Below are 20,555 nucleotides of genomic sequence, written 5' to 3'. Positions count from 1 at the left end.
CTAAAATCCTATAGACATAAAAAAGTAGGGGACTGTTATGAGCAACTTCATACCAATAAATTTGACAAATTAGACAAAATTTACAAATTCAGTAAATTAGCTAACTAAAAAAGATATGGATAATCTAAGTAGTCATATATCTCTTAAAGATATTAAATGTGTATTTAAAAACCTTCCCACACAAATATACAAAACAATAAACAAACAAACAGCACAACAACAAAAAAGCTTCAGGCAGTTGGTTTTACTCATGAGTTCTTCCAAACATTTAAGAAAACAAAATAATACTAAATCTACACAAACATACCCCAAAAATAAAAGAGAATAAAATTTATCTCAACTCATTTCGTGAGGCTAAGATTATTTCTTTTTTACATATTTGTTGTTGTTGTTGTTTGTTGTTTTTTTTGAGACAGAGTCTCACTCTGTTGCTCAGGCTGGAGTGCAGTGGCACGATCTCGGCTCGCTGCAAACTTCGCCTCCCGGGTTCAAAAGATTCTCCTGCCTCAGCCTCCTGAGTAGCTGGGATTACAGGCGCCCACGACCACACCTAGCTAATTTTTGTATTTTTAGTAGAGATGGGGTTTCACCGTGTTGGCCAGGCTGGTCTTGAACTCCTGACCTCGGGTGATCCACCCTCCTTGGCCTCCTAAAGTGCTGGGATTACAGGCATGAGCCACTGTGCCTGGCAATTTTTTTTTACTTTAATAGATTTTGAGATACAAGTGGATTTTTGTTACATGGATAAATTACACAGTGGTAAATTCTGAGATTTTAGAGCACATCACTCGAGTAGTGTACATTGTACCTAGCATTTAGTTTTTTATCCCTAGCCGCCCCCAACCTTCTGCCTTCTGAGCCTCTGAAGTCTATTATATCACTCTGTATGCCTTTGCATACTCATAGCTTAGCTCTCACTTATAAATGAGAAATATTGTTTTTGGTTTTTCACTCCTGTGTTAATTCACTTAGATTAATGGCCTCCAGCACCATCTAAGTTGCTGCAAGAGACATTATTTCATTTCTTTTAGTGGCTGAGTAGTATTTCATGGTGTATATATATGCTACATTTTATTTATTCACTCTTTAGTTCATGGGCATTTAGGGTGGTTCCACATCTTTGCAATTGTGAATTGTGTTGCCATAAACATATGTGTGCAAATATCTTTTTCATATAATAACTTCTTTTCCTTTGGCTAGATACCCAGTAGTGGGATTGTTGTCAAATGGTAGTTCTACTTTTAGTTCTTTAGGGAATCTCCGTAGTGTTCTCTACAGAGGTTGTACTAATTTACATTCTTACCAGAACTGCATAAACTTTCCCTTTTTCCCATATCCAAGGCCAACATCTATTGCTTTTTTTGCTTTTCAGTAATGGCCATTCTTGCAGGAGTAAGGTGGTATCTCATTGTTATTTTAATTTGAATTTCTCTGATGATTAGTGATATTAAGCATTTTTTTCATGTGTTTGTTGGCCATTTGTATATTTCCTTTTGAGAAATGCCTAATCATGTCCTTTGCCCACTTTTTAATGGGATTATTTGTTTCTTCTTGCTGATTTGTTTGAATTTCTTATAGATTCTGGATATAAGTCCTTTGTTAGATGCATAGTTTACAAATATTTTCTCCCACTCTGTGGGTTGTCTGTTTACTCTGCCGATTATTTCTTTCTTTCTTTATTTTTTTGAGACGGAGTCTCGCTCTGTCGCCCAGGCTGGAGTGCAGTGGCGCAGTCTCATTCTCCTGCCTCAGCCTCTCCGAGTAGCTGGGACTACAGGCGCCCGCCACTACGCCCGGCTAATTTTTTTGTATTTTTTGTAGAGACGGGGTTTCACCGTGGTCTCGATCTCCTGACCTCGTGATCCGCCTGCCTCGGCCTCCCAAAGTGCTGGGATTACAAGCGTGAGCCACCGCACCCGGCCCGATTATTTCTTTTGCTGTGCAGAAGCTTTTTAATTTCATTAGGTCCCATTTATTTATTTTTACTTTTGTCACATTTGCTTTTGGGTCTTAGTCATGAAGTGTTTCCCTAGGCTGATGTCTAGAAGAATTTTTTCAACGTTGTCTTCTAGAATTTTTATAGCTTCAGGTCTTATATTTAAGTCTTTGATCCATCTTGAGTTGAGTTTTAGATAAAGGAAGAGGTAGGGATCCAGTTTCATTTTTCTTCATGTGGCTTGCCAGTTTTCCCAGTAACATTTTTTAAATAGGATGTCCATTCCCCAATTTATGTTTTTGTATGCTTTGTTGAAGATTAGTTGGCTGTACATATTTGACTTTATTTCTGGGTTCTCTATTCTGTTCCATTGGTCTATGTGCCTACTCTTATATCAGTATCATACTGTTTTGGTAACTACAGAGGCTTGGATTATTCTGATAACAAAAGCAGACAAAGGCATTACAATAAAAGAAACAGTTATTAAAGAGTTAGTTTTTAATATATTGCATTTATCAAATAGATAAATAAATAAAAGGACAAATACTTCTGTTAAATATTGACTGAAAACAGCTTACCAAGATTTTGGTAAGTTGAATCCAATAATACATATATAAAGTCTTCAAGACAAAGTAAGTTTTATTCCAAGAGTGCAAAGTTGGTTCAACATTTAAATATTAACTAATATAATTAATCATATTAACAAACTAAAAAAGAAAATTCATTTGATCACAATGGGCATTAAATATAATTTGATAAAGTCAACATTAATTCATTATAAATGTTCCCAGCAAACTAGGAGTAGAAGAAAATTATTTTGGCAATCAGATAAAGGGTATCTACAAAAAAAATTATGGTTATTATAGTTAGTAGTGAAAGACTGTGTATGATTTCCCTCTAAGATTTGGAATAAAGCGGGGATGTTTTCTCTCATCACTTCTATTCAATGTTGTATTGGAGTTCCTAGCCAGTGCTATATGGCAAGAAATGTTAGGTTGGTGCAAAAATAATTGCAGGTTTTGCCATTAAGAGTAATTAAAAGTAATGGCAATAACTGCATTTACTTTTGCAAGAACCTAATATAAATAAAGGGCTAAAGACTAGAAAAAAGAAGTGAAACTAATTCACTGAAAACGTGATTATCTGTATGTAAACTTTTAAGGAATCTACAAAAAGCTACTAGAACTAATAATTTAATTTAGTAAAAGCAAAGGATACACGTTCATTAAACAAAAGTCAGCCACTCGAATGATAAGAGCTGTGTCTGTTTTTCTACAATTTCAGCTCTTTCTCTACAGGAGAGAAGACTCTCACTCAGGGCAACCTTCGTAGATTTGAGTCTCAGTATCTGCTTCTGAAGCCAGGAGACAGAATCCCTGGGTTCCTCATTTTCTTTCATCACTTTGTCCACTGAACTTAGGAGCAACCAACCAGCTTCACTATGTTCCTTGGTTCTCCACATATGGTCAAAGGTACTATGTATAAAGTCATCCAAAATGTCACTGTGGTCCTCCAGTTAAAGTAGGGGCTTATGGAGGTCAGGTAATTAATAGAGTTTTAGTTCGGGTCCAAGTTACTGTGGGTCCAGTGGATGCCTGGACTCATCCTGTGGTCATATCCCCACTGCCAGAATGCATAATTGGCATAGACATTCTTAACAGCTGGCAGAATCCCCACATTGGCTCCCTCACTGATAGGGAGAGGGCTATTATGGTAGAAGAGGCCAAATGGAGACCACTAAAGCTGCCTCTACCTAGAAAAATAGTAAAAATGTTGCATCCCTGGAGGGATTGTGGAAATTAGTGCCACTATCAAGGACTTGAAAGATGCAGGGGTAGTGATTCCCACCACATTCCCCTTCAACTCTCCCATTTGGCCTGTGCAGAAGACAGATGGATCTTGGAGAATGACAGTGGATTATCATAAGCTTAACCAAGAGGCAACTCCAATTGCAGCTGCTGTACCACATGTGGTTTCATTGCTTGAGCAAATTAACACATCTCCTGGTACCTGGTATGCAGCCACTGACTTGGCAAATGCCTTTTTCTCCATTCCTGTCCATAAGGCCCACCAGAAGCAATTTGCCTTCAGCTGGCAAGGCCAGCAATATACCTTTACTGTCCTACCTCAGGGGTATATCAACTCTCCTGCTTTGTGTCATAATTTTACTCAGAGAGACCTTGATCACTTTTTGCTTTCACAAGATATCACTCTAGTTCATTACATTGATGACATTATACTGATTGGATCCAGTGAGCAAGAAGTAGCAAACACACTGGACTTACTGGTGAGATATTGCGTGTCAGAAGATGGGAAATAAATCCGACTAAAATTCAGGAATTTTCTACCTGAATAAAAGGGGGTCCAGTGTTGTGGGGTCCATTGGTGTGGGCCTGTCAAAATATTCTTTCTAAAATGAAGGATAAGTTGCTGCATTTTGGCCCTCATACAACCAAGAAAGAGGCACAATGCCTAGTGGGCCTATTTGGATTTTGGAGGCAACACATTTTTCATTTGGATGTGTTACTGCAACCCATTTATCGAGCAACCCGAAAGGCTGCCAGTTTTGAGTGGGGTCCAGAACAAGAGAAGGCTCTGCAACAGGTCCAGCCTGCTGTGCAAGCTGCTCTGCCACTTGGGCCATTTGACCCAGCAGATCCAATGGCACTTGAGGTGGCACTGGCAGATAGGGCTGCTGTTCGGAGCCTTTGGCAGGACTCAATAGGTGAATCATAGTGGAGGCCTCTAGGATTTTGGAGCAAGACCCTGCCATCTTCTGCAGATAACTACTCTCCTTTTGAGAGACAGCTTTTGGCCCGTTACTGGGCTTTGGTGAAAACCGAACGTTTGACTGTGGGTCATCAAGTCACCATGTGACCTGAACTGCCTATCATGAACTGGATGCTTTCTGACCCATCTAGCCATAAAGTGGATTGTGCACAGCAGCATTCCATCATCAAATGGAAGTAGTATATACATGACCGGGCTCGAGCAGGTCCTGAAGGCACAAGTAAGTTACATGAGGAAGTGGCTCAAATGCCTGCGGTCTCCACTCCTGCCTTCTCTTCCCCACCCTGCACCAATGGCCTCATGGTGAGTTCCCTATGATCAGTTGACAGAGGAAGAGAAGACTAGGACCTGCTTCACAGATGGTTCTGCACAATATGCAGGCACCACCCGAAAGTGGACAGCTGCAGCATTACAGGCTCACTCTAGGACATTCCTGAAGGACAGTGGTGAAGGGAAATCTTCCCAGTGGGCAGAACTTCGAGCAGTGCACCTGGTTGTGCACTTTACCTGGAAGGAGAAATGGCCAGATGTGCAATAATATGCTGATTCATGGGCTGTAGCCAATGGTTTGGCTGGATGATCAGGGACTTGGAAGAAGCATGATTAAAAAATTGATAACAAAGAAATTTGGGGAAGAGGTACATGGATGGACCTTTCTGAGTGGTCAAAAACTGTGAAGATATTTGTATCCTATGTGAGTGCTTACCCATAGGTGACCTCAGCAGAGGAGGATTTTAATAATCAAGTGGATAGGATGGCCTGTTCTGTGGACACCACTTAGCCTCTTTCCTCCGTCACCCCTGTCATTGCCCAATGGGCCCATGAACAAAGTGGCCATGGTGGCAGGGTTGGAGGTTATGCATGGGCTTAGCAACATGGGCTTCCACTCACCAAGGCTGACTTGGCTATCGCCACTGTTGAGCGCCCAATTTGCCAGCAGCAGAGACCAACACTGACCCTCAATATGGCACCATTCCTCAGGGTGATCAGCAATCTACCCGGTGGCAGGTTGATTATATTGGACCTCTTCCAACACGGAAAGGGCAGAGGTTTGTCCCCACTGGGATACACGCTTACCCCGGATATGGGTTTTCCTATCCTGAACACAATGCTTCTGCCAAGACTCCCATCCATGGACTCATAGAATGCCTTATCCACCATCATGGTGTTCCACACAGCATTGCTTCTGACCAAGGCACTCACTTTATGGCTAAAGCAGTGTGGCAGTGGGCTCATGCTCATGGAATTCACTGGTCTTATCATGTTCCCCATCATCCTGAAGCAGCTGGATTGATAGAACGGTGGAATGGCCTTTTGAAGTCACAATTACAATGCCAACTAGGTGACAGTACTTTACAGGGCTGGGGCAAAGTTCTCCAGAAGGCCATGTATGTTCTGAATCAGTGTCCAATATATGCTACTGTTTCTCCCATAGCCAGAATTCACGGGTCCAGGAATCAAGGTGTGGAAGTGAAAGTGGCACCACTCAGCAAAACCCCTAGTGATCCACTAGCAAAATTTTTGCTTCCTGTTCCTGTGACATTACATTCTGCTGGCCTAGAGATCTTACTTCCAGAGGGAGGAATCCTGCCACCAGGAGACATAACAATGATTCCATTAAACTGGAAGTTAAGATTGCCACCTGGACACTTTAGGCTCCTCCTACCTTTAAGTCAACATGCTAAGAAGAGAGTTACAGTGTTGGCTGGGGTAATTGATGAGGTCTATCAAGATGAAATCAGTCTACTATTCCACGATGGAGGTAAGGAAGAGTATGCATGGAATGCAGGAGATCCACTGGGGCATCTCTTAGTGTTACTATGCCCTGTGATTAAGGTCAATGGAAAACTACAACAGCCCAATCCAGGCAGGACTACAAATGGCCCAGACCCCTCAGGAATGAAGGTTTGGGTCATTCCACCAGGAAAAAAACTATGACCTGCTGAGGTGCTTGCTGAAGGCAAAGGGAATGCAGAAAGGGCAGTAGAAGAAGGTTGTCATCAATACCAGCTATGACCACGTGACCAGCTGCAGAAATGGGGACTGTAATTGTCATGAGTATTTACTCCTTCTTTTGCTAAAAACATGTTTGTGCATGTATACGCGTGTACTAAAAAAAATCTTTATTTTGTTTCTTTTTCCTTTATCATGTGACATAAGATTTATTGATTTCATATCAGCATTTAAGTGTTGTTAACCTTATGTAATAGTATTTGGTTTGGGGATTGGTACGTTTCTGGTTGTATGAAGGATAGTTGTATTTATTGTCTTTATTTGAAGATTATGTATGATCTCAGGAGACGTGTGTGGGCTCAAGTTGAAAAGGGGTGGACTTTTGATGGTTAATACTGACGGTCAACTTCTTTGGATTGAAGGGTACAAAGTATTGATCCTGGGTGTGTCTGTGAGGGTGTTACCAAAAGAGATTAACATTAAAGTCAGTGGGCTGGGGAAAGCAGATCCACCCTTAATCTGGTCGGCACAATCTAATCAGCTGCCAGTGAGTATAAAGCAGGCAGAAAAATGTGAAAAGGAGAGACTGGCCTAGCCTCCCAGCCTGCATCTTTCTCCCATGTTGGATGATTCCTGCCCTCAAATATTGGACCCCAAGTTCTTCAGTTTTGAGACTGGCTCCCCTTGCTCCTCAGCTTGCAGATGGCCTATTGTGGGACCTTGTAATCGTGTAAGTTAATACTTAAGAAACTCCCTTTTATGTGTGTGTGTGAGTGTGTGTGTGTGTATATATGTGTACATATATATGTGTACGTATATATGTGTACATATATATGTGTACATACATATGTGTACGTATATATGTGTACATACATATGTGTACGTATATATGTGTACGTATATATGTGTACATATATATGTGTACATATATGTGTATATATATGTGTGTATGTATATGTGTGTGTGTGTGTGTATATATATATATATATATGGTTTCCACAAAGCATTGCATATATATATACAATTTAGTTCTGTCCCTCTAGGGAACCCTAATACATTCAGTTAACTCTCCCTCCCCTCCACCCACCTCGTGTCATTGTCTCCTAATTTATAGTTGCTGACAAGAGGTCTTTTGTAATTTTTGTCTTTTTTCCTCTGTAAGTTATATCTCCTCCATGCTACCCTGTTTCCATGCATGGCTACTGTGAAGATTTTGTCTTAATATTTGGTTTCAGCAGTTTGACTATGATATGTCTAGGTGTGGCTTCTTTTGGTATTTATATTTTGGGCAGATTTTCTAGGTTTGTTAGATCTGTGAATTTTTGTCTTTTGTTAATTTTGGAAAATTCTCAGAATTTTATATCTTTAAATATTTCCTCTGCTTCATTCTCTATCTTTTCTTCTTCTGGTAATCCAATTACATATGTTTAGTTATTTTAATATTGCTATGCAGCTTTTGGCAGCTCTTATTCTTTTTAAAAACTCTTTTGGCTCTTTACATTCCAATTTCAATAATATTTACTGATCAATTTTTTTATTTGACAAATATTTAGTGAGCACCTAACATATACCAAGAACTATAACTTTCATCCTCTGTATAAGGATTACAACCTTGTACAGAACAGATATAATTTCATTTCCATGGTAGTTACTTTTCAGTTGAGAAATGGAAAGCAATACAATAAATTAAAAAATATATAGACTGGTGAACAAAATAAAGGAAAGAAACAAAAGACTCTAATGCTAAGAAGAACTAATAAAAAATGAACAAAATAAAAATGCTCAACATGTCATTAAAATACTACCATGTTTGGACAAAATGAGTATATTCTTTTGTGTTGTAAAAGCTATCCCATGTATCCTAGAATTTAAAGTATAATAAAAAAAGCCATCCTAAGGTCATATTCATTTAAAAAAACTTATTTTAGGTTCAGAGGTATGTGTGCAGGTTTGTCATATAAATAAGGTGCATGTCGCAGGGGTTTGGTGTATAGATTATTTCATCAGCCAGGTAATAGGCATAGTATCCAATAGGTAATCCCTCTTCCCACCTTCCATCCTCAAGTAGGCCCCATGTCTGTTGTTCCCTTCTGTGTGTCCATGTGTACTCATTGTTTAGCTCTCACTTAGAAGTGAGAATATGGGGTATTTGGTTTTCTGTTTCTGCATTAGTTCACTTGGGATCATGGCCTCCAGCTCCATCTATGTTGCTGCAAAGAACATGATCTCATTCTTTTTTATGGCTGCATAGTATTCCATGGTATATATGTATTTTCTTTATCTAATCCACCACTGATGGGCACCTAAGTTGGCTTCATGTCTTTGCTATTGTGAGCAGTACTGCGATGAGCATATATGTACATGTGAACATATATATATGAACATATATATATATGTATTGTGAACATATATGGGATAAGCATATATATACATGTGTCTTTATGGTAGAACAATTTATATTTTTGGGGGGTATATACCCAATAATGGAATTGCTGGTTCAAATGGTACTTCTTTTTAAGATCTTTGAGAAATTACCACACTGCTTTTCTCAACAGCTGAACTGACTTACATTCCCACCAGCAGTGTATAAACATTCCCCTTCCTCTGGAACCTTTCCAGCATCTGTCATTTTTTTTACTTTTCAATAATAGCTATTGTGACTGGTATCTTACACCATCTAACAGTATCTCATTGTGGTTTTGATTTGCATTTCTCTAACAATTAGTGACGTTGAGCATTTTTTTTATGTTTGTTGACCACATGTATGTCTTATTTTGAAAAGTGTCTGTTCATGTCCCTTGCCACTTTTTAATGGCATTTTTTTTAACAACTGATAAATTTGTTTAAGTTCCTTATAGATTCTGGATACTAGACCTTTATCAGAAGCATAGTTTGCAAATACATTCTTCCACTTTGTAGGTTGTTTACTCTGTTCATAGTTTCTTTTGCTGTGCCAAAGCTCTTTAGTTTGATTTTGTCCCCCTTGTAAGTTTTTGTTTTTGTTGCAGTTACTTTTGGAGTCTTTTTCATGAAATCTTTGCCAAGGCTGATGTCCAGAATGGTATTTTCTAGGTTATCTAGCAGGGTTTTTTTTTTTTATGGTTTTAGGTTTTACATTTAAGTCTTAATCCATCTTGAGTTGAATTTTGTATGGTGTAAGAAAGAGGTCCAGCTTCAACCTTCTGCATATGGCTAACAAGTTGTCTCAGCATCATTTATTGAATTGGAAGTTGTATTAGTTTTTTCTCATGCTGCTAATAAAGACATACTTGAAACTAGGTAATTTACAAAGAATAGAGGTTTAATTGACTCATGGTTCAGCATGGCTGGGGAGGCCTCAGGAAACTTACAATCATGGTGGAAGGCACCTTTTCACAGGGCAGCCAGAGAGAGAATGAGTGCAGAGCAAAGGGCAAAGCCCCTTATAAAACCACCAGATCTTGTGAGAACTCAGTCACTATCAGGAGAACAGCATAAGGGAAACCACCTCATGATTCAATTATCTCCACCTGTCTTGCCCTTGGCACGTGGGGATTATTACAATTCAAAGTGAGATTTGGGTGGGATACAGAGCCAAACCATATCAGTAATTTTTCTTCATTGCTTGTTTTTGTAAACTTTGTTGAAGACCAAATGGTTGTAGGGGTGCAGCTTTATTTCTAGGCTTTCTTTTCTATTCCGTTGTTCTATGTGTCTGTTTTTATATCAGTACCATGCTGTTTTGGTTACTGTAGTCTTGTAGTATAGCTTGAAGGCAGGTAATGTGATGCCTCCACCCTTTTTCTTTTTGTTTAGAATTGCCTTGGCTATTTGAGCTCTTTTTTGGTTCTATATGAATTTTTAAATAGTTTTTTCCAGTTAGGTCAAGAATATCACTAGTAGTTTGATAGGAATAGCATTGAATCTGTAAATTGCTTTGGGCAATATTACCATTTTAACAATATTGATTCTTCCTATCCATGACCATGGAATATTTTTCCATTTGTGTCTTCTCTGATTTCTTTGAGCAGTGTTTTGTAATTCTTGTTGTAGAGACCTTTGATCTCCCTGGTTAGCTGTATTCCTAGGTATTTCATTCTTTTTGTGGCTATTGTGGATGGGATTGTGTTACTGATTTGTCTCTCATCTTGGACGTTGTTGGTGTATAAAATGCTGCAGATTTTTGTACATTGATTTTGTATCCTGAAACTTTGCTGAAGTTGTTTATTAGATCTAGGAGCCTTTGGGCACAGGCTACGGGATTTTCTATGTATAGAAGTGTACTGTCTCCAAACACAGATTTTTTGACTTCCTCTCTTTCTATTTGGATGCCTTCTTTTTCTTTCTCTTGCCAGATTACTTTGGCTAAGACTTCTAGTACAATGTTAAATAGGAGTGGTGAGAGTGGGCATCTTTGTCTTGTTCCAGTTCTCAAGAGGAATGATTTTAGCTTTTACCCATTCAATATGATATTGGCTGTGGGTTTGCCATAGATAGCTTTTACTATTTTGAGGTATGTTCCTTCAATGCCTAGTTTGTTAAGGGTTTTTAACTTGAAGGGATGTTGAATTTTATTGAAAGCCTTTTCTGCATTGATTGAGATAATCATGTGATTTTTGTTTTTAGTTCTGTTTATGAAATGAATCATATTTATTGATTTACATACATTAAAACAAGCTTGCATCCCAGAGATAAACCTACTTGATTGTGATGGCTTAGGTTTTGATCTGGTGTTGCATTCAGTTTGCTGGTATTTTGTTGAGGATTTTTGCATGTATGTTCATCAAGGGTATTGGCCTGAAGTTTTCTTTTTTGCTGTTGTGTCTCTGCCAGGTTTTGGTATCAGGATGATGCTGGTTCCAGAGAATGAGTTAGGAAGGAATCCCTCCCCTTAATTTTTTGGAATAGTTTCAGTAGGAAAAGTGTCTGCTCTTCTTTATACATCTGGTAAAATTTGGGTATGAATTCATGTGGTTCTGGGCTTTTTCTTGTTGGTAGGCCTTTTATTTCTGATTCAATTTTGGAACTTACTTTGGTCTGTCCAGGGATTCCATTTTTTCCTGGTTTAATCTTGAGAGGTTGTATGTTTCCGGGAATTTATCCTTTTCTTCTAGGTTTTCTAGTTTGTGTGCATAGAGGTGTTCATAGTAGTTTCTGAACATTTTTTTGTATTTCTGTGGGGTCAGTGGTAATGTCCCCTTTTTCATTTCTGATTGTGTTTATTTGGATCTCGTCTCTTTTTTCTTTATTAGTCTAGCTAGTGGTCTGTGAATCTTATTTGTCTTTTCAAATAAGAAACCCCTGGATTCATTGATCTTTTGTATGATCTTTCACATCTCAATTTCCTTCAGTTCAGCTCTCATTTTGGTTACATCTTGCCTTCTGCTAGCTTTGGAGTTGGTTTGCTCATGTTTCTCTAGGTATAATGTTAGGTTATTTCATATCTTCCTCACTTTTTGATGTGGGTGTTTAGTGCTATTAACTTCTCTCTTAACACTGCTTTAGCTGTGTCCCAGAGATTCTGGTATGTTGTATCTTTGTTCTAATTTTTTTCAAATAACTTAATTATTTCTGCCTTAATTTCATTGTTTACCCAAAAGTCATTCAGTGGAAGATCAGTTAATTTCCATATAATTGTACAGTTTTGAGTTATTTTCTTAGAATTAATTTCTATTTTTTTGTACCATGTTCTAAGAGTGTGTTTGGCATGATTTTGGTTTTTTGTTTTAGTTTGCTGAGGGTTGTTTTATGGCGATTATGTGGTCAATTTTACAGCATGTGCCATGTGCGGATGAGAAGAATGTATATTCTGTTGTTTATAGTTGGAGAGTTCTATAGATGTCTGTTAGGCCCATTAGGTCAAATGTAGAGTTCAGGGCCTGAATGTCTTTGTTAGTTTTCTGCCTTGTACTGATCTATTTTCTTTTCTTTTCTTTTTTTTTTTTTTGAGACAGAGTCTCACTGTTGCCCAGGCTGGAGTGCAATGGCGCGATCTCGGCTCACTGCAGGCTCCACCCCCCGGGGTTCACACCATTCTCCTGCCTCAGCCTCCCGAGTAGCTGGGACTACAGGTGCCCGCCACCTCGCCCAGCTAATTTTTTGTATTTTTAGTAGAGACGGGGTTTCACTGTGTCAGCCAGGAAGGTCTCGATCTCCTGACCTTGTGATCTGCCTGCCTCGGCCTCCCAAAGTGCTGGGATTACAGGCGTGAGCCACCGCGCCCAGCCTGATCTATTTTCAAATTCACCAATTCTTCTCTCAGCTGTGTTCAGCCTACTGATAAGCTCATATAGTGAAGTCTTCACTGTTGGTATTATGTGTGTATGTGTGTTTATTTATTTTAAGCATTCCCATTTGACTCTTTTAAAACTTAAAGTATAATAATAATAATAATAAAGAAAAAAATAGTTTCTGTGTCTTTACTGAACTCCCTGTCTGTTCATGCATGCTGTCCACATTTTCTATTAAATTTCAAAATTAATCAGTGTGATTTTAAAATCTCTGTCTGATACTCTCAACATGTGGGTCATCTCTGAGTCCGGTCCTGTCAATTGCTTTATGTCTTGACAATGGGTTGTTTTTGCATGCTTTTAAAGTCTCCTACTATTTAAGTGAATGCTGGACATCCTTTGTGGAAGAACGATAGAAGCTGAGACAAAAAATATTTACACCTGGAAAAGGACATGCATTTTCTTTTGCTTGGCTGTTATGTTGGGCATTGAGTTAGTGTAGGCAGACATACACTGGGTTTGGGTTTTATTGTTGCTCTCATTATCTTCATTGCAGTGCTAGCTCTGAGTTTCTTCAGTGGTGGGCTGATGCTTCTTTGTGCTTAGAGTGGGGCAGGCATGGGATAGTGGAGGTTTTCATTTTTGTTTTGTTTTGTTTTTCTCATTGTTCCTGCTCTATCCTCAGCTTTCTTTGCTCCTTTCATATCTGTACCACAGTGGTGGCGGGGGAGTCTGTTTCCATGTTCTTTATCCTTCTTCAGTGGTAAAATACTATTGCTTATTATTGTGGACTAGGTTTATCATGGGAAGAGGGAATTTTTATTTTCCTAACATAGTTTCAATTTTAGGCAGACTTGCATGCCTGGGTCTCAGAAACGAAGCCTCATCAGTGTTTCTTGCCTACCCTTTCACCTAGTGTCTGTCGAACTCTGATCTGTGGGTCACTGGGCCATGGATAGAAAACAGTTTCCTGCTGTTCCCAGAAGTAGCGTACTTTTCCTTATACCAGTGCAGGATCCTGAGTCCAAGAGTTTTCCCTGCTTTTTCGCAGGGCCAGAGGGGCTTTGCTTCTAGTCATCAACTAGCAGCAACAGAATTCTTGCCTTATCTCCAGTAATTTCAAGCTTTTGCTTTCGGTGACAGAAGGAGCCACGTAGCTGGGTAGAGTTCATATCTCTTCCGCAGGGGCAACTGAAAATTTTCTCTGTGCCTGTACCACCTATGACCTCCTGCATGCCTATTCATCTCTAGATTTTCTCATGAGCCTCTAGTGGAGGGCAGTGAAAATGAGCTAGTAAATTAGGGCAAAATCCTCTTGTGTCTTGGACTGTCAGTTATTTCAAGCTGATACTTTAGTCCACAATTGGCTTTTAAGAATCTACTAAACTTTCAGCTGATTTCTTCTAACTGGCTTATGGGGTGGTCATCTCTTTTTCCTATACTCTGCCAATGGCAAAAGAGTTTGCATGTCCTCTCTCTCGTTGAAGGGGCTTGTAATTCTTTGGAATTTAATTTATTTGGTTGCCCCGTAACCTTACCTCTTCCGTGGGCTCATGAAAAGTTTGTGGATTTTCTGTCTTTTTCCAATTGCTAGGGTGACAGCCATTTCTCTTACGATGTTTTACATCCTAAATGAAAGCAGAACTCTAGAAATTTAAACTTGAAATATAGAAAGAATACAATCAAGGAGACTGCATAAATTTTGTTAATGGCAAATCACCCGAGCAAGGATTCACTAGCTCCTGCTGTGAGTTTCCATATTTTTTTCTGGTGTTGGATTTTCATGTGAGACCACTTCTTTTTTTTTCCCTAGGCTCAAAGCTGAGTACACTCCTGTCATTTTAATAATATTTTAGGCAAGTCCTATGACAATTATACCAACAAGTTTCTTCAACCCCACCACCACCCCTACCATGTCTATACTTTGCTTGTGCATACTCCCTTCACCCTTTCCTCTGCTATTACCACTGGCATTTCTGCTTGTGGTTGTGTAAAAAGCATCTCCAGATTACAGCAAGTTCAGTGGCCCTGCTCCACAGCCTGGCCTCTGCTGAAGGGAGAAAAGGGGGAAACATGAACCGCCGTCATGGGTTGTGATCAGGCACTACCAGAAGCCCAGCTTGTGTTTCAAAAACAGGCTCTTGGACATGTTCCCACCAGATAACTCTTCACTGGCTTGGAGAACAGGAAGGACAATATCACAAACACCACTGTGTTTGAATTTCTAGAGGTTACCCAGGCCAAGAATACATCCCTGTGGTGCTTCACCACACACTCATTGCTGCAGCATTCACTGTCCCAGTCCTTACTCACAATGGGAGGATTCTCACAACCAGACATCACACATCGAGGCTGGGGTGAGAGTGCCACAGGAGACCCACTCACCAATTCAACATCCATCTGAGAAGGAGACTCAACCTCATGAACTACATCTGTGATCATCTCACAGATAGTCTCAGGAGAAGTTGCTTCCACTGTATGGGTCTCAGGGCTATTGTTCATAGGCCGCTCAGGACTACTTTCCACAGTTGGTAGGACTAAGGTAGTCTGCATTTTCAAAGTGAGTGGAGGCACACTCTTGATCTGTTGTAAATTGATTCGAACTTTCTGAGGTGGAGGCTGTTGCATGGCCTGGAGTGGAGGAGGCTGCTGCAGAATGGTAATTTGCTGCTGAGTCGGGGGCTGTGGCATCTGTTGTAATGGAGGGGGCTGTAGTCGGGGTGGAGGCAGTTGCATAGAAGCAACAGCAGCAGCTGCTGCTGCTGCATGCAGCACTGACTGAGTGACAATCTGGGCTTGTTGGCCGGGCTGGATAGTAGCTGTACTGGTTTGGCCTAGTTGGAGCCCCCAGGAGGTCACCACTGTGGCTGGGATAGCAGTAACCATCCCTCCTTGAGATATAGTAATGGAAGAGGGCAACGTTTGTTTGGTAATAATCAACTTGGTGATACTGGGCTGACCCCCAGCTCCTGAAGATGCCTGGTTTGCCACATAGGATGAAAGGGTGGAGTTAACAACAATGGATGGGGACAGGGCAGGGGGCTTTGTTGAAGCTGGTGCTGGAGATGCTGGGTCAACAGTAGCCATAGGAGGTGGAGAAGGAGTTTGTGATGGTGGTGCTAGATCCAATTCCGCTGTTTCCACAGTGGCCTGACACTCCTGGTTGTCTTTGTAAGCAGCCAGTGCCTTCAGATACTCTTTCTTGGCAGCCTCAGTTTTCCTCTTATATATCTGTTTTTGCTCCTCTCCAAGACTATCCCACATGGAGGCCACAATTTTTGAAACCTCACCAAAAGTGGCATTAGGATTCTGTCCCTTGATGGCAGCCCGTGTATCACAAAATAATAAAGCATATGCTGAAACTGTCTCTGAGGTTCATTAGGATCTTTCTTTTTTCTCTTCTTTGGGACCTTCTGCTTTTCCCCTGCTTCCACCACCACTGTCTTCTGGCTGGAAGTTTGCCTCCGGTAATCCTCAACACCATCCTCGTGAAGTGAACTAGTAGGTGAGGGCATGGTTGAAAGATGATCCTCAGGTGACTGGGCAGGTGGCAGGATGATGCCACCCCCTAAGCTCAAACCCAGTTGGAAACTCAGTTCTGACTGATCAGTGGTGGTCAACTGGTGATGCCCCATCAAGCCAGATGTCATGTCTATCATTAGTACATCAATTGTAACAGGTGGGTTGGCACTATACTGAGTTCCTATAGAGTGGTTCCAGTCCATGATCAAGCCTCCACCGAGGAGCCCCTGCCTTGCTCCATCAAGCCATGGGTCATGCCCACAGAGCATGTCCAATGTCTGGACCCCATACTGGGCTGAAGAACTGCCATCCTGTGAAGAGGAAGGGTCTGCCAGGTCATCAAAGTGGTCAACCACATCTGAGACAGCCAATGAGGGATCAGAATCCAAGGAGATGGGTAGGATTTCGAATTCCTCATCACCCAAGCTTGGTATATGGAATGTCTTGGCCCCTGACAGGAAGGAGTGTGAAGGCCCTGTGATTGTCAGGTAATTGTCATTTCCTCCGGGAAACTCCATCTTCACACAACTGCTCCTACCATCTCAGACTGTCATTGCTCCCACTGCCCCCACTGGACTCGGAACTGTGAGACCACTTCTTGTATCATGTGTATCCTATTTAACTTTCCTTAATCAAGCCTGTGTTCCTTGCATCTAAAAACCTTAAAATGTGTGTGAATCCCAGCATCTCAGAACCAGGAGCACACTGAACTCACATTATGTGGTAGGCAACACTCTAAAGATGCCCTCCCTCAAGATTCTTATCTGTTGGTTGTTCAAACAGTAATACAGGCACTGCTGTAAAGTCCCAAGTCAGTTAACTTAAATTAATTAATTAATTATTAAGTATTAATTAATTAATAAGTATTAATTAATTAAGACAGAGTCTGTCTTTGTTGCCCAGGCTGGAGTGCAGTAGTGCGATCTCAGCTCACTGCAACCTCTGCCTCCTGGGTTCAAGTGATTCTCATGCCTCAGCCTCTTGAGTAGCTGGGATTACAGGCGCGAGCCACCACTCCTGGGTAATTTTTGTTATTTCTAGTAGAGACGAGGTTTCACCATGTTGCCAAGGCTGGGCTTGAACTCCTGACCTCAAGTGATCTGCCCGTCTCAGCCTCCCACAGTGCTAGGATTACATGTGTGAGCCACCATGCCTGGTCGAAAGTCAGTTAACTTTAAAATATGGGGATTATCCAGGTGGGCCTGACTCAATTAGTTGACCTCTTTTAAAGTAGAAAGTTTTCTATGACTGGAAGCAGGAGAAGTCAGAGAAATTTGAAGCATGAGAAGGATTTAGTGTGCTGTTGTTGGCCTTGATGCTGGAGGGGTTCTGTACAAGGACCACAGAGTGGCTACAAGTAGCTGAGAGCAAACCCAGCTAACAGCCAACAAGGAAACAGCCACCTCAGTTCTACAACCACAAGGAACTGAATTTTACCAACATCAGGAATGAGATTGGAAGATGATCCCAAGCTCCAGAAGAGAACACAGCCAGCTGACAGATTGCTTTTAGCCCTGTGATATCCTGAGCTGAGGTCCCAGTCATATCATCCAGGATTTCTGACCTACAGAACTGTGAGATAATGAAAAGGTATTGTTTTATGCTGCTAAATTTGTGATAATTTATTAGGCAGCAATAGATGACTAATGCATGTTGATTTCAAGTGAATGGGACTCTCTGGAGCTGTGTGAGGCTGCAACTCTTAATGTAAATAAGTTTGTGACCATGCGTTATCAGAATCAAATACTTTTGGAAAACCACATTTTCATAATCAGGATGAAAGGTTAATGATGTTGAGTGGACTTATAGCAGAGACCGATCACAGAAAGCATGGAGGCAACACTATGAAACAAAACTTGAACATTCAAGTGTGGAGGTTAATGATACAGAAAGCAGATTCTATCAGTAAGTGAGAATTAAAGCAACTGGCATTCATCTAGGAGGTAACCTTAGCTCAAGTGGAAAACACAACTAATATTGCTAACTCTAACTCTGCTTTGGTTTAAAGGATGAAAATATGGTGAATAAATAATGATAAAAAACAATAGCAACAACAACCATTGATGAAACAGTTACTCTGTGCCAGGCACCATCCTAGCAACGTTACGTGTGCTCTAATTCTCACAAAACTTTTGAAGTTGATACTATTAATCGTCTTTTAACCTTTGGGTAGTAGTAATGAAGAATGATCCTGAGATTAATCGGGAAAGAAACGGGAAACAAAGGCAGCATTTTGGCACAGGAAGTTTAAATGCCTGTTTTAGTTTCATGATGTGCCTTTAATCTTGGAGTCTCAATAATCCTTAGCTGCTCTGGATAAAGGAGGAACCACACTCTTTAATTCATGAAACTCAATGCACTTAAAACACCTGGTTTCTGAGCCAGAACCAGTAAATTAGGCTCTCTTCGTCACTTGTTTTAAAAGTAATTCATGCTTTATCTGAAGCATATCATGTAATAATACATATAATATAGGTTAAAAACATTTACTGATCTTAAAAAATTGGATTACCAGTACATTTGGGTCACATAGTAGTAGAGTACTCCTAGAGATAATGATGCCCTACTCCTAGAGTTTAAGAACAGATGGCAATCAATTTCTCCAGCATTATCTGGTTCACAGATATATAACAGCGATAAAAATCAACAATAATAAAATACTGGTAACCATTATTTTTCACCAATTTTATTCGTGTACCACAAAAATGGTTTAATTTTCTTAATTAAATAAGCACTAAAAATCATGGAAAAGAAGATGGGCTGAATCTCCCTAAGTGATGGAGCACTCAAGCATTTTTACTTTTTCACTGAGACAAAAACCAAAAACAAATAACAAACAAACAACAACAAAAAAAAACCCCTGTCCACCCAGGAGCTAATCCATTTTCCACACTCATTATCATTCAGATGAGTCTTTTGTAAGACAAAGATGTCAGCATAGCTTCTTTCAGTGTCTGAGAACGCCTTTCTTATTTGGATTGTACAAATAAAGAGGACCCTCTGGATCTAATTAAGAGATTTTTCACCTGCCATCCTTCATTCATTCAGTTCACAAACATTTATGGAACACGTGCTATATTCAAGGCACAATGTTAAATACTGTATTACACTAAGAGTTATGCCACAATGGGTCAATCATAAAACCACACTCTTAATTAATCTTGCGATTTTTAATGATTTAATTCTTTCATTCAGCAAGGCCTTATTAACAACCAAGTGCCAGGCTAGGCACTGGGGCTGCCAAAATGAACTAACAATCTCTGCTTTCACGTGCTCATAATCTAATGGGGGGAGGCAGAGACATAAACAAGTAATTACTGTGCAATTGAGGTCCTACCGTAAAGGTCTGTGATGGTGTAATGGAGCTTGTATGTGTGTGTGTGTGTGTGTGAGTTAGTGTTACTAGAGGGGAGTAGTAGAAGAGTCAGAGAAGGTCTTCCTGGGGAGATGACACTTGAAGGACAAGTAATAGTTTCCTAGGGGAGGGAGGATAGAATTTTCCGGGGAATGTAGGAGTGAATATACCAGGTACAGGGACAGGCTTTGGAAGACATCTGTGGGAAGTCACATCATATCTGGGGAATTGCAGTCACATATGGCTGGGAGGATATGGGACTACCTGGAGATGAGTTGTTTGGAGAGATACGGAATGAGAGAATTATGTTTGAGTATTATTTAGGTCAAGCCAGATGAATTTACCAATATTAGAGTATTTAGACTTACAAAAACAGCAATTTAAAGAATATTTCAGGGTGATATAATAATGATGTATAAGCACCAGTAAATAACCACGCAAACATAATCTACTATAATTGTTATTGTTGCTGTTATTATTTGCACTTCCCACTCCCTACCCTGATCAGAAATGGCTTCTCCCTAGGTCCAAGTTGCTCCTTCTGTCTGGGGGAGATTCTGGGTTCACATGCAGTTAACTAATCTTGGCCACCACGGTTGGTGAGAGTGGGACTGAATAAATGAATTCATCAGGACTACACCGGAAAAACAGCTGGGGTAATAATGACAATAAAACCCTATCTTTGTTTTGTTTTGTTTGAGATGGAGTCTCGTTCTGTTGTCCAGGCTGGAGTGCAGTGGTGTGATCTTGGCTCACTGCAACCTCTGTCTCCCGGGTTCAAGTGATTCTC

The 20,555-nt window shown here is 40.3% G+C and overlaps 1 protein-coding gene across 1 annotated transcript; it reads right to left on the bottom strand.

Moving 5' to 3' along the window:
- Positions 1-14,931: 14,931 nt before the first annotated feature.
- LOC116479882 (TOX high mobility group box family member 4-like) lies at positions 14,932-16,928 on the bottom strand. The gene is given in 4 exon segments (XM_058435806.1): positions 14,932-16,253; positions 16,256-16,639; positions 16,642-16,675; positions 16,677-16,928. Coding segments are annotated over 4 exon segments (1,908 nt in total). The 3' UTR covers positions 14,932-15,015.
- Positions 16,929-20,555: the final 3,627 nt, after the last annotated feature.

Source organism: Hylobates moloch, unplaced genomic scaffold (assembly GCF_009828535.3).
Source record: "Hylobates moloch isolate HMO894 unplaced genomic scaffold, HMol_V3 SCAFFOLD_3, whole genome shotgun sequence".
In the NCBI taxonomy this organism is placed as follows: Eukaryota; Metazoa; Chordata; class Mammalia; order Primates; family Hylobatidae; genus Hylobates; species Hylobates moloch.
Note: the sequence above shows the minus strand (reverse complement) of the source record. Positions and strands in the feature narration are given on the sequence as shown.